The following is a 17,806-nucleotide window of genomic DNA, read 5'->3' as shown; positions in this document are numbered from 1 at the left end:
CATATACAAAATTTAGGGACTACTTTCACAGTGAAAACAAACCTGGCGACAAGGGTCAGCGATTGTGTCAGGATTTCGCAGTTTCATACCTGTGTTCATGTGATTTACCAAATCCTTAAAGTCTACAACTTGAGTCTCTCTAGGAATTCTTCCCACAAGAGTAAATGTGATAGAACATGGACAAGCAGCATTAAGTTTACTGGGACCTTAAACCCAAGGTGTTCCATCAGGTGAGCACGCCTTCTATGCAAGCCTTCTATGCACCTTGGTGCATATTATTTGGGCAAATTTTGAATGAGACTGGATTCCTAATTCAAATAGGGATAGACAATTATTTCCGGGGAAAGGAAATATTTAGGAAAGGAAGGAAATATTTAGGAAAGGAAATATCTAAAACCTTGGTTGATGTACAAACTCAGCTCTGGACTAATGGCTGCAGTCACAGACTAACTGTCAATACAACTTAAGTTTGTGAAGGCACAATCAAGTAGAAAAAATGATACACATAATACATCCCCACAAAGGCAAAAACACCAAACAAGACCCAGTAATAAATATTTATTATGAAACACATGACAGTTTGTAGTTACAACAGATCCAGCAATTAGCAGAAGACATATTTCCATCATTTTCTATCAATATTACTGTCAAAGGAGCTTTTTTGGAACATTCATTCTGTATTGAACAAAGAAATAACTTGTCTGGTCAAAAAGAGAATTTACCCATGAAATAAAGAAGAAAACGTAACCAATTCTGATGCATAGCCGGATGTGATATCACAGACGAAAGCTGATGTAAAATACTTGTCACATTATAACCTGTAATTCTACAGAAGGGTAGAAAATGCTGATTGTAAGAATACATATATACATTTTCTTTGAACAAATTCAAAGGTTGGAGAAGATGCTAACCGAGGAAGCATTTTAAATCTGTGATAAAATTCAATGACATTTGGTAGACACATTCAGTATTTGTCAGTTGCCATGTCAATTAAACCTGAAGTGTTTCGAAAGCAGTTGTAAAGTATGAGATATCCCAGATTCATGAAGAATGGATGGTTGACCAGGTGTCGTGGCCATGCCTGGTCAGTTATCTCCCCCTTCCTCATCAGACTGTATAACCTCTTCATTCTGGAAGATACACATAAATTTGACACATGATAATAAACATATGAACTCTGCAGTTGTATGTTTGCAAATCATACTGTTGTCTTCACCACTGAAAGTAGTTCTGCCATTTTTGTCCTCACTGACATTCCTTACTGACAGACTGGAATGGTTTCATTCTAACAGCATTAACTCACATGCAGCTAGTTTGGTTATCTATTAATTGTGACAATTTATTATTTCATATGATATGAAGACTACAAGAGTGTTTAATCTAGCACTAATCCATCTGTTCTTGTGATCATGCCTATGTCTACCAATCAAGTAAAGGTGATATGGAAGTGTTGAAACCAAACTTTCCTCAGCTGGAACTGGAGTTATTGAGAAATATAACTACATGATTTCTAAAGGTATATCATTCATAACTCAAAGAATATTATTGACACATTCCAGTTTAACTACATATTCTATCACAGACTGACAGTGTTATATGGATACATTGTATATGACTGTTAAAAAAGCAGACTAAATACTGGATACATGTGATGACATAAGAAATGACAGCTATCTACAGGTGAGACTGGCTATCAGATTGTACTGGAGACACAGGTAGACATTCACTGGGCAGATGGCTACAAACTACATCTACAAAAGCAGGTCAAACTGAATATATGTACAAGAGAAAGACTGTTTACAATAATTGTTGGTAGTAAGGTCTGACAACAAATGGAACAGCAAGGATGCATGTTGTTTTATGACCAGCCAGTATAACTGCAACAATATGATGCACTTCAAACAATCCTGTTCTGGCCAGCCATGTAGTGGTTGATATCATCAGTAGTGACACATGCTCTCGTGATATGGTGACACAACTAGTCAAAAGTGACAAACAACTGGCCAAGTCACACATTGTGACACCAGATCCTCATTTTTGTTATCTCTGACAACAAGCACATGGATACTGGAATATCAATAGGGTTTTACCAGTGTTAAATATAACAAATACAAGATAAGAACCACAATATTTGTAGTTTATCCTTTGTATTTTATTTGGTTGAAACTTTCCTCTGAAGGCCTCATGTCTGAAACTGAGACCATAAATTCAGAAAAAGGATCCACACATTTCCACTGGCTGAAATACACAAGCACAGCTATGGTGTAGACAGACGGGTACGATAATGAGTATGTCTTGACATAGAAATGAAGGACATGACCAGCATTTTATGCAACTTGCAGTGTCACTGACAACATGGCCATTCCTACCAATAAAAGCATGGTAAGAAGACGTTTGAAGAGATATGTCACTAAGCCTCAGTCAACAATATCCTGTGATGGACACAAGATTCATCATCAATCAGATATTGCACGAAGAGAGTCAAGTGTTAATTGTTTGACTGCTTGCGACTTTCAAAGCCATTTTTAGCTGTTCCATGTTGTAACTGTTGAGTTACCAAAGAAGAAAGAGAAAATAGAGACAGCAGGACAAAATGGAATAAAGGAAATATGCAAAACTATTCTCAGTTCTTTACATCAAGAACACAAAGAATGAGTCAGTGTGGTCTTTACATATGGGACCCATGTGGGCCATTGAACCAGACAGATGATGATTCTCAGCAGACTTGCAGTATTAACACTTTGATGTCTAACAGTGAGCTAACACTGAAATGTTATTAACACTGCAGCCAGCAATATTACAGCTACATCACAGTGGCCTGAAAGCAATCACCTAAGGAAGAGATGAACAAATGGCTGACATTATCCGGAAATCCATGCCATCCAAATAAATGGCACTAATGAGTCAAGCAACTGAGCAAGACCATTTAGTTGCACTTCTAATATCAAGCAGAGTTTGTCGGCAGATCAGACCAAGCTTATGACAGTATTGAAGTAAGTTTAGTAATGGATTACAGGTACAGTTATAAAAACTGAAACTGTAAGTGTTCTGATATATATGAAACAAGACAACAGACAGGTATGGTGATACCAGCTGTACCTAAGCCAGATAAAACATTCTTCCACATTGTCAGACAAAACACAGATCTGACTCTACAACATAGACGATCAGAAGGATGCTCCAGACTAGACATAGAGGTAAGTAGCAACACCAATGCCAAGAAACACACAGCGCCACCTAGTGATGATGACCTGAGATAACTGAGCATGTCACCTACTGTTGATGCAATGTTACACTCTATTCTTGTTTCTGCATGGTTTCCTCTTCTGTAACCTGTGATAATATTCATAATGAAGTAACACATGATTCCCACCTGTCCTAAGTTCGAGTAGACTCTTCTACCATAAAATGTGCCTGTTATATTTCTTATACCATGTTATGCATGTATGTTCCAATGGACTCTTCCGCTGTTTAATATGTCTACAAGTAACTGTATCTTTACCATGATATACTGGGGTCTTCCATTATCAAATCTGTTTGCCTGTAACAATGTCCATACAGATTTATTTCAAAATGTTATGATAGATTCTTCCATTATTCAATATGTCGGCAAGTAACAGTGTTTCAATAGTGTAACACATCTAGTGAATGTTACAGAGGATCCATTCACTATTCAATATGTCTGCAACCAACAGTATTTATACATGTGATATATGTCTGTTCAAGCAGATTCTGGCACCCATTTTCTGTGCTAGGTTTTACATCAACTCTATGCTTCATGTTTTTTTCATATAAAGTTTCACATGAAGACATATAAAAATTGCCTAAAAATGAGATGTCAACTTCATATCCATTTTAGTGAAGAATTCCAAATCATGTTCGTGAAAGATCAATTGATGTAAATATAGTTACAGAATTTCATTTGCTAATTTGTATGGGAATAGCATAACCAAAACAATAATACGTGCAGTCCTTACAAAATATGCTTCCAGTTTATATCAGTTGAAACTCGAGTTAACATCTAGTTTGCCACTGACACATGCCACTGTTCATAAGCTGCGCAATCTGAAACGCTGCAAAATCTAGTTTGTACAGATTGTCATACTGACCATGTGTGACTAACATTAATAATGATGATAAGATTATCGGTACCTGTAAGTTAAAGCTACAATTTACTACCTAGAATTCTTAGATGTACAAATATGATCTTACAGAAACTGCTGCAAAAAGAAAGATGATCACAATAATGATGATGGTTGCCCTTGTGCTGATATGCTCTTTGTGTATATACCTCAACCCACTCGTTTCTGATATATCCCCATGTTGCTATATGTTGATAATGTATGAACTCCCCTCATGGCACAATGTGGTCAGGATGGCCTTCATTGACATGTCATCGGATCCCACTTGCACAGACTGATGCTCATGCAGATGATCACTGAACTGTTTGGGCCAGACTTGATTATTTACAGCCCACCTCTATATTTCTGGAATATTGCTGAGTGCGACATAAAACTAATCATACTGACTCACTGTTCATGTACCCCATTGCTAACAAACCTCTTACCTATATCCCACTGCTAACACATTCCTCTCATGCCCAAGTGCTTGCAAATGCCCCTCATACCCTGTTGCTAATGAACCCTTACATATCCTTCTCATGTCACTGAAATGGTGTACCCATCTAATGCCCCACTGCTAATATACCTTCTATCCTCATGTCCCACTGCTAACATATCCATGTCATGCTCCAGTGCAAGCCCATCCCCCTCCTAACCTGTTGCTAATGAACCCTTATACCCTATCGCTAACATATCATGTCACACCGCTGATGTACCCCTTCATACCCACAGCTGATATCCCCACCACTGCCCCCAACCTCACCAACTCTCATGAGCACACACATACACACACACACTATATTGACATTGTAATCACCCTCATGCCCTTCACCCTATTTCACCCTATTCCAGACTGCCAACATACCCCCTCATTGGCTTCCTCCTCCTGTCGCCTCTGCTCATAGATCTCCTCTGCCTCACTGCGTTCTTCTTCTGTGTACTCATCCTTGTCCAGCCGCTCCAGACTGCGGAGAGCGATGAGCACCTCCAGGCGGTAGTCATCCTCCTCTGCTATTGGGTTCTCTGTCACAAACAAGGAAGCAAACTATTAGCCAAATGTCAAATACACTGAAACATAGCTGTGTGAATTCCTGGAGATCCTGAGTGTCACGCATCAATACATCGTCAACTGAATGTCTTCGAGATCCTCAACAACATGCATCAAAACATTGTTAACTGAATGCCTTCGAGCTCCTGAAAGACATGCATCAATACATCGTCAACTGAATGTCTTCGAGATCCTCAACAACATGCATCAAAACATTGTTAACTGAATGCCTTTGAGCTCCCGAAAGACATGCATCAATACATTGTCAACTGAATGTCTTCGAGATCCTCGGCAACATGCATCAATACATTGTTAACTGAATGTCTTCGAGCTCCCGAAAGACATGCATCAATACATCGTCAACTGAATGTCTTCGAGATCCTCGGCAACATGCATCAAAACATTGTTAACTGAATGTCTTCGAGCTCCCGAAAGACATGCATCAATACATCGTCAACTGAATGTCTTCGAGATCCTCGGCAACATGCATCAAAACATTGTTAACTGAATGCCTTTGAGCTCCCGAAAGACATGCATCAATACATCGTCAACTGAATGTCTTCGAGATCCTCAGCAACATGCATCAAAACATTGTTAACAGAATGTCTTCGAGCTCCCGAAAGACATGCATCAATACATCGTCAACTGAATGTCTTCGAGATCCTCAGCAACATGCATCAAAACATTGTTAACTGAATGCCTTCGAGCTCCCGAAAGACATGCATCAATACATCGTCAACTGAATGTCTTCGAGATCCTCGGCAACATGCATCAAAACATTGTTAACTGAATGCCTTCGAGCTCCCGAAAGACATGCATCAATACATCGTCAACTGAATGTCTTCGAGATCCTCGGCAACATGCATCAAAACATTGTTAACTGAATGCCTTCGAGCTCCCGAAAGACATGCATCAATACATTGTCAACTGAATGTCTTCGAGATCCTCGGCAACATGCATCAAAACATTGTTAACTGAATGCCTTTGAGCTCCCGAAAGACATGCATCAATACATCGTCAACTGAATGTCCTGGAGATCCTGAGAGGTATGCATCAAAACATTGTTAACTGAATGCCTTCGAGCTCCCGAAAGACATGCATCAATACATCGTCAACTGAATGTCTTCGAGATCCTCGGCAACATGCATCAAAACATTGTTAACTGAATGCCTTCGAGCTCCCGAAAGACATGCATCAATACATCGTCAACTGAATGTCTTCGAGATCCTCGGCAACATGCATCAAAACATTGTTAACTGAATGCCTTCGAGCTCCCGAAAGACATGCATCAATACATTGTCAACTGAATGTCTTCGAGATCCTCGGCAACATGCATCAAAACATTGTTAACTGAATGCCTTTGAGCTCCCGAAAGACATGCATCAATACATTGTCAACTGAATGTCTTCGAGATCCTCGGCAACATGCATCAAAACATTGTTAACTGAATGCCTTCGAGCTCCCGAAAGACATGCATCAATACATCGTCAACTGAATGTCTTCGAGATCCTCGGCAACATGCATCAAAACATTGTTAACTGAATGCCTTCGAGCTCCTGAAAGACATGCATCAATACATCGTCAACTGAATGTCTTCGAGATCCTCAGCAACATGCATCAAAACATTGTTAACTGAATGCCTTCGAGCTCCCGAAAGACATGCATCAATACATCGTTAACTGAATGCCTTTGAGCTCCCGAAAGACATGCATCAAAACATTGTTAACTGAATGCCTTCGAGCTCCCGAAAGACATGCATCAATACATCGTCAACTGAATGTCCTGGAGATCCTGAGAGGTATGCATCAAAACATTGTTAACTGAATGCCTTCGAGCTCCCGAAAGACATGCATCAATACATCGTCAACTGAATGTCTTCGAGATCCTCGGCAACATGCATCAAAACATTGTTAACTGAATGCCTTCGAGCTCCCGAAAGACATGCATCAATACATCGTCAACTGAATGTCTTCGAGATCCTCGGCAACATGCATCAAAACATTGTTAACTGAATGCCTTCGAGCTCCCGAAAGACATGCATCAATACATTGTCAACTGAATGTCTTCGAGATCCTCGGCAACATGCATCAAAACATTGTTAACTGAATGCCTTTGAGCTCCCGAAAGACATGCATCAATACATTGTCAACTGAATGTCTTCGAGATCCTCGGCAACATGCATCAAAACATTGTTAACTGAATGCCTTCGAGCTCCCGAAAGACATGCATCAATACATCGTCAACTGAATGTCTTCGAGATCCTCGGCAACATGCATCAAAACATTGTTAACTGAATGCCTTCGAGCTCCTGAAAGACATGCATCAATACATCGTCAACTGAATGTCTTCGAGATCCTCAGCAACATGCATCAAAACATTGTTAACTGAATGCCTTCGAGCTCCCGAAAGACATGCATCAATACATCGTTAACTGAATGCCTTTGAGCTCCCGAAAGACATGCATCAAAACATTGTTAACTGAATGCCTTCGAGCTCCCGAAAGACATGCATCAATACATCGTCAACTGAATGTCTTCGAGATCCTCGGCAACATGCATCAAAACATTGTTAACTGAATGCCTTCGAGCTCCCGAAAGACATGCATCAATACATTGTCAACTGAATGTCTTCGAGATCCTCGGCAACATGCATCAAAACATTGTTAACTGAATGCCTTTGAGCTCCCGAAAGACATGCATCAATACATCGTCAACTGAATGTCTTCGAGATCCTCAGCAACATGCATCAAAACATTGTTAACTGAATGCCTTCGAGCTCCCGAAAGACATGCATCAATACATCGTCAACTGAATGTCCTGGAGATCCTGAGAGGTATGCATCAAAACATTGTTAACTGAATGCCTTCGAGCTCCCGAAAGACATGCATCAATACATCGTCAACTGAATGTCTTCGAGATCCTCAGCAACATGCATCAAAACATTGTTAACTGAATGTCTTCGAGATCCTCGGCAACATGCATCAAAACATTGTTAACTGAATGCCTTCGAGCTCCCGAAAGACATGCATCAATACATCGTCAACTGAATGTCTTCGAGATCCTCAGCAACATGCATCAAAACATTGTTAACTGAATGCCTTCGAGCTCCCGAAAGACATGCATCAATACATCGTCAACTGAATGTCCTGGAGATCCTGAGAGGTATGCATCAAAACATTGTCAGATTAATGTCACAGAGATCCTGAGAAACATGCATGAAAACATTGGCAACTGGAAGCCCTAGAGATATTAAGTTATTAAGTAGTTTGTAACAGAGATAGAGTATTAGACATCAAACGGTTCCACTTAAATGAGAAAGGCTCAAACAACATAATGAGTTAAATAGTGCAGTTTCCAGTTCCTCAGTCAGTGTTATCAAACAGGATTTCTTGTTTTGGTTTTGATGGACTACATAGAATTTATGTAAACAGAAAAATGATTGGGACTGTTCTCTCAAAACAGTCGTACATTGCAGTACCGTAAATTTGATACTGAAAACCTTGCTTCAATTCAAATAAAATGTTTCATAAAAACTGTGACTTAGATCTTTCACTCACGAAAAATACAGAGATCTGTTTTTACCTCCAAGAGCTAAAGCTCTAAGTTTTGGCAGCACCTTGAGCTTGTTGCATTCTTTGATGTTGGAGACATTGTTCCCCCTGTAGTGAAGAGGCAATTATTGTTTAAATAATCACAGGTTGATTGATTGGTGTCAGAAACAATCAATCTATATTATAGTGGTCTGGAAATAGGTCTTGGCTGTCCCTTTCTCTGCACTCCTCCCTCGTAACGAACAGTGAACTATGTCAATATTTTTAAGATAGTTTGTTCAACAATTTTTTTATTTCTAGGATAAAAAGTCTGCAAAAACCTAACAGAGCTGGTGTGATGTTTTAATTATGATCAGCGTTTCACTGAGAATTTTATGTTTATTAGTTTTTGAGTTACATTGCAATTCATCGGCCCACTTTTGAGTCAAACGCACTATAACCACAGAAATCTGTTTGGTGCTAATTACACTACACTTGGTTACTGACGACCAGTTCTAACTCAGGTCTTCATATAGGAGATAATTACAGGGTTTTTGTCTGAAGAATTACTTGTATGCATGGCAATCATCAAACTGGAGATTTCATGAATTATTATGCTCTGAATATGAAGGAAGAAAATATGCCCCACCCCTCAAAAAATCAAAACACTTTAGTTGTGACATATACCGACCTTTTGCATGAGTAACAGAGCATTGACACATTTAAAAGTCATGTCTCACCTGAGGTTGACATACTGAAGCAGTGCCTGTTCCTCTGCAAAACCTTCAAGATTGTCAATTTGGTTGTCACGGAGATGTAGTGTTGTGAGACCACAAAGTCTACTCATTCCCTCTAATCTTCGGATCACGTTGGCCGCCTACAACACAACATTGTTCATGTAAAAAACATGTCTTAAAATGTGGCCTGACCTGACATTTAAGTCAATGGTTGCTTTTCACTGGTACCATATGAAACCGTAGATAAGCTGATCTCATAGATAAGTCAAGCTCTTAACTTCTGTAACAAAATGGTATGTCCCGTACATAAGCCAACCTTCCAGCCTTTGTTTACCATCTGCTTGTGGTCAGCCATCAATAAAGAGGATCAACAAGTCCATATTGGATTACACAAGTAAATCCTGTTGTTGCACGTGATTAAAATCATTCATTTCATTATAACTTTACTCAAAAATGACATTCAAAAAGTTTATACTAACTCCGATGAAATATTTAGTATGTCCATTACTTACAACTTCAGTTTGCATTATTCACAGCAATCACAATAATTTTGCTTCTACTGAGTACTCTCGCCTCAAAATGAGTAATCACTCTTATAAGTTTTATTCAAACTCATCCAGTGTGACAACGTGATCATCAATTTTCTATCTTCCTCAGCCATTTTGGTCAACCAATTCCCACATTTTCATTCATTTTGGTGTCAAGGGTCCTGTTTCACAAAATTCTTGTAAGCTTAAGATCTCATAACTCTTCTTGTACCAATTGTACCTCCTATATTAAAGTATAAGAGGTATGAATGCTATGAGGAAAGTTACGAGATCTTAGGCTTTCAAGAGTTTTGTGAAATTGGCCCCAGGAGTCATTCTCAGTTTTTGTCATATTCAGCCATTCTGACTGTCTTTGTCTGCTGTTAAGCAAAGGAAAGAGATTCTTATGCCAGAGAAAAGTCACAATAAATATGCAAGAATTGTAATTTTTTAGGTAAAATTAATATTTCATACTTATCCTGCTTCATGCTCATTATGCTTATCTTCTTCTATGTGAATGATAGTGGAACACTTGAATTCCTTGTAGTTCCCTTTAAGAGGATGCAAAAGTTCACTCATCCACAAGTTGTTCCCTTCAACCCTTTTCTGCCCAGAGAGTCATGTGACGTGCCATGCTTGTCACTCTTTCCTTCACTGCCCAAGTGGATGGTCGGGTGAGCACTGGAGTCCCATATAAGGCACCATACCCTTTTTATATTTAGATTCTTTATCCAACATGCTGTGTATGCCTTTTGGCTATATTATCACATAAGCAGTCCACTACTTGAGGATGTATGGCTTTAGTTGCAGTGAAGTCTTTCCATTTGGTGTGTGTCTCAAATCTCATCCATTTATCATTATATAAGGAGCAAGTAGATCCATGCAGAGCCCAGGTGACTGCCTTCACTGCATTAGCAGAATATCCACGATGTTTCAAGCAGGCTTTGATACGATCTATATGTGTAGTTGGAACATTGTGCGAGCGCTTGTTTGGTGTGCGGATGGACGAGTAGGTTCTTCCACTCTGGGAGTCTCAGTGATGGTTGTCCTAGTTCCTTGATGAGTACTGGAAACCATTCTCTCCCTGGCCAGTAGGTGTGATGAAAGTCAGTTGCAGCATTATGGTATATTTTATCTTACCGATGACCTCTGGTAGTACGACTGGAGGTGGGAATGTGTAAGCATTCTTTCCTTCTCATGAGATGCTGAGAGAAACTGCTGCCCATGCAAATGGATCCAGTGCTGGAGATACGAATGTTGGTATCTGTTGAATCTGGTGGCAAATAGATCATCTTGCAGGTGAGGGCATCATTGGATCCTTTTGATAGTGAAGAGATAATCCAAGATGTAATCTCCAAGTCCAAGAAGACAACTTCTTTTTCCCCTGATGTAGACTGGCGACAGTCTGATGAGTCATCTTTAATCTTCCGTTAATGCATTCGCAAGTGGTCCAAAAGGGTTTGTTGAATGTCGTCCCTGCACACTGAACATAGGAGTGATGTTCCTGTTCGCATGCATCCCTGGAAAGGTCATCATTTCGTGAATGATTCCATGCAGGTCAGCATGTGGAGTCCACATCCTATGAAGATGATGAACAATGACGAAGTCTGTGACGATTGGGGGTTGCAGTCGGTGAATCGTTGCGGCTGTAGCAGGATATATGTGTGCATGCACTTACCGAGTAAATGCACACTGTGTCATCCAAACGGTGTCAAGATGATACAGCTGATGGTGTCATCATGATCTTCATGAACAAGAGCATTCACACAATGCATCCTCCTTATCTGACAGAAATATAGTAGCTGATGAGCCCTAATGCAGGACAACTGTAGTTGACAACTGTAGAATGTATCTGATGTGCATCCGCATCTGATGAAGAGGAAGAACAATGACGGCGCAGTCTAAGTAAACTTAGTCTCAGTGTATTTCGTTACACTCCACCACTGAGTCTAAGAAAACCTAGAAGAAGGTCGCGTCCGGTAACCTTTGAGCAACCAATGACCATCCAATCAAACACAAGACGGTTAAATAGATTTAACCAGTCAGACAACGACTACTATTTAGGGATCGGAGGGACCTTCAAAATATTCACGTCACTGACACAGATCTCTCCACAAACAAAAATCTGCATATAACACAGTTATTTGACCTGCAGTCCAAACGCTTTGGGGTTTCTGTTGACATTGTTACTATTAGCTAATATTTCCGCAAGGTAACATCCTTGAATATTGCCAAAAACACTATTTTCAGCGACTGTTCACTCACTGTTGTCATGGTTGTACGTATGCCGTGTGCAGCACCCGGAAATGAGTGTACGCCAATAGCATTCAGAATCGTTCGGGTACGAACCTTTTTGAGATAAGAAATGCAAAAGGTATGTGCGAATGTGCACTTTCGCGATTTGGTAAGCTGAGTTCTGATTGGTCAATCCCAAAGGTTACCTGACTCGACCTCCCATAAGGTTTTGTTAGACTCAGTGGTGGAGTGTAACTATAAGTACTGTGGATAAGTTTACCTCGACTGAAAGACAGCGTTTCTGACAAACGGGGGATGCAGACAATGAATGCAGGATCCATGAGTGTGGGCACTCAGCATATATGCTTCATCCAAACTGCATGAAGATGATACAGCCGATAGTGACAACTTCCATGAACGGGAGCATGCATACAGTGCATCCCCTTCGTCCGACTGACCTAATGCAGCTGATGAACTTTTGAAAAAAGCCCACATTGTTTGTCCTTAGCACGCCTTTGAACAGTATCTAATTTGTATCAGATAAATTCTTGCAAAGTTCACTTGCAAAGTTCACTTGCAAAGTTCCTACCATATTGGGACTCAAAGTGCCTCCAACCATCCTTGTTGGGTGATGAAGGAGAGAGTAACAGGCATGGCTGGTCATGTGACTGTATTGGTGGGAAAGGGAGGCTTCCAGTGGGTGAGGGTGTTGTAAGTCACCTTCAAATAGATGGGAACTCCAAGGGATTTCATGTGTTCCACTATCTTCACATAGATGGAGAAGATAAGCACAAGAAGCCTGAGTCAGGATAAGGAAAAGGATTAATAAGAATTATATGAGAAATACATACAAGGAAAAGATTTTTTAAGTTTGGCAGGTAAATTCCGTCTGTGGACTCCAGTCTGTTGCCCCGGAGTTCTAGTGTATGTAATCGAGTGAGCTTGGAAGCATCAAGACCTGACACATGGGAGATATTGTTGTCTGAAATAGAAACATACATGCTGTATAATGTACAGAAATGTGGAGGTTATTCACAAACAGTATAACACATTTCAACAAAACCTAATCGTTAACTTACGCAAAAATCACAATTTGTGAATCTCATATGTTGCTGTTTTACATGTGTGAAACTATAAGAATCCATCATGCAAGTCCTAAATCATTTCAGACTTCAATAATGTCACAGTTTATCTGGAAATGGGTCCACAGTTGCTGTTGCACATCAAGGGAGATAACTCTTTCAAACATAATTTCCTCAGGGCATAGGCCTCACCTGCAATACGCTTACACAACACAACAGTCTGATGACCATAACATTTATACAAGGTACAATACATGCTGATCAGTTCAAAGTAATCTTTTGTGCAGATGAATAATCATGTGTGCTAACATACATGTTTCAGTAAAACTAAACAAGAAAGTGAAGTCCTAACTATAATTCTTTTGTTAAGAATTAGGGGCCTGCTTTACGAAGAACAACTCCCCAGGAACACAATTATTTCCCACAATAGTACCGATATAGAAAGGGGCATTTAAACATGATTGTAACATCTACTTTGGTATCATGAAATAAGTATGAAATTATTCACTGCAACCAAGTAGACAAGAAGATTTGTAAATGACTTAGTTGTACAAAGAACCCGTTTAAGGAAATCACCACAAACTTTATCAAAAACTGATAGTTTAAATCAGGAGCATATCATGATGGGTTTATGCAAATAAAAATCTGCTAAAAAGGATCAGCTATGTATTTTCAGGTAACCTTGGAAACTTACTGTTGAGATTAAGTTGTTCTAGATTTGGATGGTTGATTCCCTCGGTGTTGTTGATGCGGTTGTGGCTGAAGCTGGCTACCTGCAGGAATGGCATCTCCTCCAACTTGGCACTAGTGAGCATGTTTTCATCTGCCTTCAGCGTCAACATGTGTGTCAGTGCACACAGGGGAGATATGTCTTTCAAATTGTTTTTACTCACATCAACATATCGTATGTGGATAAACTCATTCAGTTTGCAAATATCGGTGATTTCTCTGAAAATATTTAAACATACCATATAAATTTCCTCGAAAGACACTAGCTATTACAGTTTACAAACGAAACAAGCTGAACAATAATTTTGGGTGGGAAATAAAATCTCAACCATATGTCAACTTGTTCCGAAGCCTAAACATTTGAACCTTTTTTTTTATTTATTTTGATATATTTGATATCAAAAGACCGACTGAATCTCCCACATGCATCCGACTTTGAATTGGAATAAATCATGTAAGGCTCCAAAACAGAACAAACAGCATGTGATTATGAAAGTGGTTTCTTGAGTGGCTTGCCTCCCTTGATGTGCAAACTTTCAAAACATTGATACAGCAAGAAGAGAGGTTGCCAACAATTATATGTTGGTGGGTGAATGTATAAAATCCAAATCTTTCACAGAAGTAATGTTTATTGCTTTGAACATTAGTTAAACAGCTGAAATTGGGTGTGAAGACATTCCACAGATGACATCTTAAGCTTACAAAATTGTCAGGTGTCAGATCAGAAGGTATGTTTTTGAATCTGATCTGGAACTTGGAAATTTCATGCCCTGTACATAGTCTTAATATTGAGTTGTCATGAGATACATTCTGCATAAAAACTTAAATAGATCTGTATGCAGTCTAAGAAATATTGACAACACTAAACGTTTTTTATATGTGACAATACTTCCATTCAAAATGTATGCTGTTTAGTGCACACACACACACTCATACACACACGCATGCATGCAAACTTTCTGAAGACATTGGAGGTAGTACCTGTCATGTACGTCAAGTCTAACATAGGCATGTGCAAGTCCGTCTCCAGTCTTACACAACAAAGACAAGCTCTCTGCCATAATCTCTTCTGAAAGGGGGTTAGCAGGGAGTTTCTGAAAATGACGAGTTTATATATTATATTCTGCACTCACCCACTTGCATGTGATACATGTAAGAAGACATCCATGTACCTTATAAAGATTTGTCGATATAACATCAGTTCAATAGAAAAGTGTTCTATTTTGTGATATGAATAGATTTTTCATTTTCAGATAAAGAGTAATAGTTACAGATTAACTGATTGTCCTGTAATCATATCCCATATAATCAATGGCAACTAGGCTGCATGAAGTTTTTACAGCATTGTCTTGTTCATATCACTGAAAAATATGCCTAGCCATTGACAATTTCATCTGATCAAATTTACCAAAGCTGTCTGCATTTGTATTCAGTTCATACAAAGAACTAAAGCTGTAAATTCTGGCATGGATCTTGTGAAATGCTACTAGCTTTACTGGACTTAGTCAATCCTGACATCTCACCCTTTCGATGATTATGGCTGTGAACATTTACATATAGTATCCTTAACAATCATTTGGTTATGCTGATGATTTTAGTTTGAATGGTACCATCCCAATTATTGGTGTTTCACTGTATCAACTGATAAACAGGATATACAACATAAAAGTCATTGATCCAGAGTACACAAAGCATACATTTTGACCTTACAAATGAGTTACAAAAGATTCTAGGCTCATTCAATGCTTTTATCATATTATTATTCTTGCTTCATAAGTCACAGCTTTCTTCATAATGTTTTAAAAGATCTTTCATCTGTTCTGTTGTTGATAAATCAATGGGTAGTTATTGTAATGAACATCAAGGAATAATTAAATGAGAGTTACAATATATATTTCAGTATCATCATTTCAGGTATCAAGAGAATGCATATAGATCTACACAAATACATCAATGAACAAGATGAACTTATGCTCCAAATCAAAATGGGATCTAACTTTATTCGATAATTAGTAGCATTCAAATATTCAACCGCTATATTTTACGTCACTTCAGATAAGAAATTGTTCAAATTCTATTCATATCGAGCATAAGCTAATCGGTTGAGTAGTCTGATCTGATAAATTGCCAATAACACTTAATTTAGAACACCGTGGGCTTTCGAAAAGCTTGAATAAACAATTTAGAAAATGCAAAACAAGTACCTCCTCTTCTTCTTCAACTTGTTCATCTTCGGCCTGTTCCTCATCGCCAAGTTCTTTTTCTTCCTCCTCAACCTGTTCTTCTTCGCCAGCTTCTTCCGCACCGGCTTCCTCTTCGTCAAAAGTTTCCTCTCCCTCAACATCTGACATTGTGAACTTTTACTGTTAACCCCTCCAAAACAGAAAGCAAAATAAACTGTCAACAGCAGACAGCTGAACGTGTTGACTGAGAAAATGGCGTCCTGTTGCCATAGAGACCGCTTCGCCTCAAACGCCCATTTGTTAGCAAAATTGACTGCCTGGCGACGGTTAAGGACATTTGGGTCTTTGAGTTATTTCAGACCGGTCTGTAGAAATTAAAACTGTCTAATTCTTGTGTTTTTGAGAAATATTATCAAGTAACGGTTGCATTCGAGATCTCGCGAGAATTAACAGAACTCATCCATCTGATCGAAGACGAGAGGTAAGCATTTCATATAAGTTTTTAGAACTTGTAAAAAGTTTGATTCGTGACCTTGTTCTTGTCATTAGTCGAGTCCATTCATTATCAGTGACAAACATGATGTGTCTAGTAAGTTTTCATAACTTTTTCTCTTAAAGTAAGGTTGAGAACAACAGTTGAAGTTACGCACTGTTTTGGGGACATATCCGAGCTTTTCAGCCTCAAACGTTTTATCTGATACGGTTCAAAGCTCAGGGGGGCGTGCGTCTGTCATGTCCAAAATTACGTTGTGTGTGTGACATATCAGATTTCTTCCTTTTGTGTAATTGATATTGCATTTTAGTGTTAAAATGAAAGGATTTTATCAAATGTCTGAGAAATCTGAAGTGCTTGGGAATTTGTGCAGACGAATTTTTACTGCTCCAAGTGATTTATCACACTGGACGGGTTGGGTAGGCCGGGTTTAATAGAAGGTGTGGTTATGCGTATTTTCTCCATGTTCAGTGATAACTTTCATGAGGTTTTAGTCATGTTGAAATATTTACACAAACCATAGGAATGTCAGTCATGGTGGAATTTTTGCTTGTTTGTGTGTTTTCCGATGTGTACATTGTTTGATTGTGTGAGCCACATTTATGGGGCGTTTACATTGACCATATTTGGTTGCTATAATTACACTATTGTTAATATTGATTTTTGCTCTTAGGTATCTTTGTAGGAATAAAGAGGATGCATTTGTTATTTAATCGGTGAAAAGGGATGTTTGCAAAAGAAAATACCAGTTTCACATTCATATGTATTGTTAATATTGTTAAATGCATTACACCTACACCTTTTAAAAATATCTTTTCAAAATGGTTCAAAGAACACTGTCAGAATATGCAAACTGTGTTGCAAGTAAGATCATTGACCAAACTTTCCAGTAGAAAACCCATAAAAGATTTATTCTACTTTTATTGATTGAGTAGCATTGCCTGCACAGTTATTTTGGTTGCCACGGTAACACCCGACATTATCCCCCTTCACAAGCTTGAACACGACTTAGATCTGGGGAGCTGCTTTTGTTTGTGTACCAGCTCAATAATTTTCTTTCACATGAATTGAACCTTGCATATTGTTTTTAGATAGGTTGTAATATTGCCATAGAAACCACGG

The 17,806-nt window shown here is 38.9% G+C and overlaps 1 protein-coding gene across 2 annotated transcripts; it reads right to left on the bottom strand.

The window, feature by feature from the left end:
- Positions 1-545: 545 nt before the first annotated feature.
- Positions 546-16,464, bottom strand: LOC137267925 (leucine-rich repeat-containing protein 23-like). Of its 2 annotated transcripts, XM_067802378.1 has the most exons (9): positions 16,213-16,464; positions 14,990-15,102; positions 13,974-14,227; positions 13,049-13,179; positions 9,439-9,575; positions 8,751-8,827; positions 4,987-5,144; positions 3,278-3,333; positions 546-1,130 (listed from the first exon to the last, which is right to left on the bottom strand). In XM_067802378.1, exons 1-8 carry the CDS (start codon positions 16,357-16,359, stop codon positions 3,298-3,300), a joined length of 1,053 nt encoding a protein of 350 aa, XP_067658479.1. In that variant the 5' UTR covers positions 16,360-16,464; the 3' UTR covers positions 546-1,130; positions 3,278-3,297. The 2 variants fall into 2 exon arrangements, with proteins under 2 accessions (XP_067658479.1, XP_067658478.1); XM_067802377.1 differs by lacking the exon at positions 3,278-3,333 and having other exon boundaries at positions 16,213-16,461.
- Positions 16,465-17,806: the final 1,342 nt, after the last annotated feature.

This window comes from Haliotis asinina, chromosome 16 (genome assembly GCF_037392515.1).
Source record: "Haliotis asinina isolate JCU_RB_2024 chromosome 16, JCU_Hal_asi_v2, whole genome shotgun sequence".
Classification (NCBI taxonomy): domain Eukaryota; kingdom Metazoa; phylum Mollusca; class Gastropoda; order Lepetellida; family Haliotidae; genus Haliotis; species Haliotis asinina.
Note: the sequence above shows the minus strand (reverse complement) of the source record. Positions and strands in the feature narration are given on the sequence as shown.

Bases quoted from the DNA above. Each gene is read 5' to 3' on its own strand.
- LOC137267925 (XM_067802377.1), bottom strand. From the start codon at position 16,359: ATGTCAGATGTTGAGGGAGAGGAAACTTTTGACGAAGAGGAAGCCGGT. The intron at 9,576-13,048 runs GTATGTATTTCT...GTTGTGTTGTAG, and splicing joins ACTTAAAAAATCTTTTCCTT to GCGGCCAACGTGATCCGAAG. The intron at 1,131-4,986 runs GTATGTTGGCAG...TGTATCTTCCAG, and splicing joins AGGAGGAAGCCAATGAGGGG to AATGAAGAGGTTATACAGTC.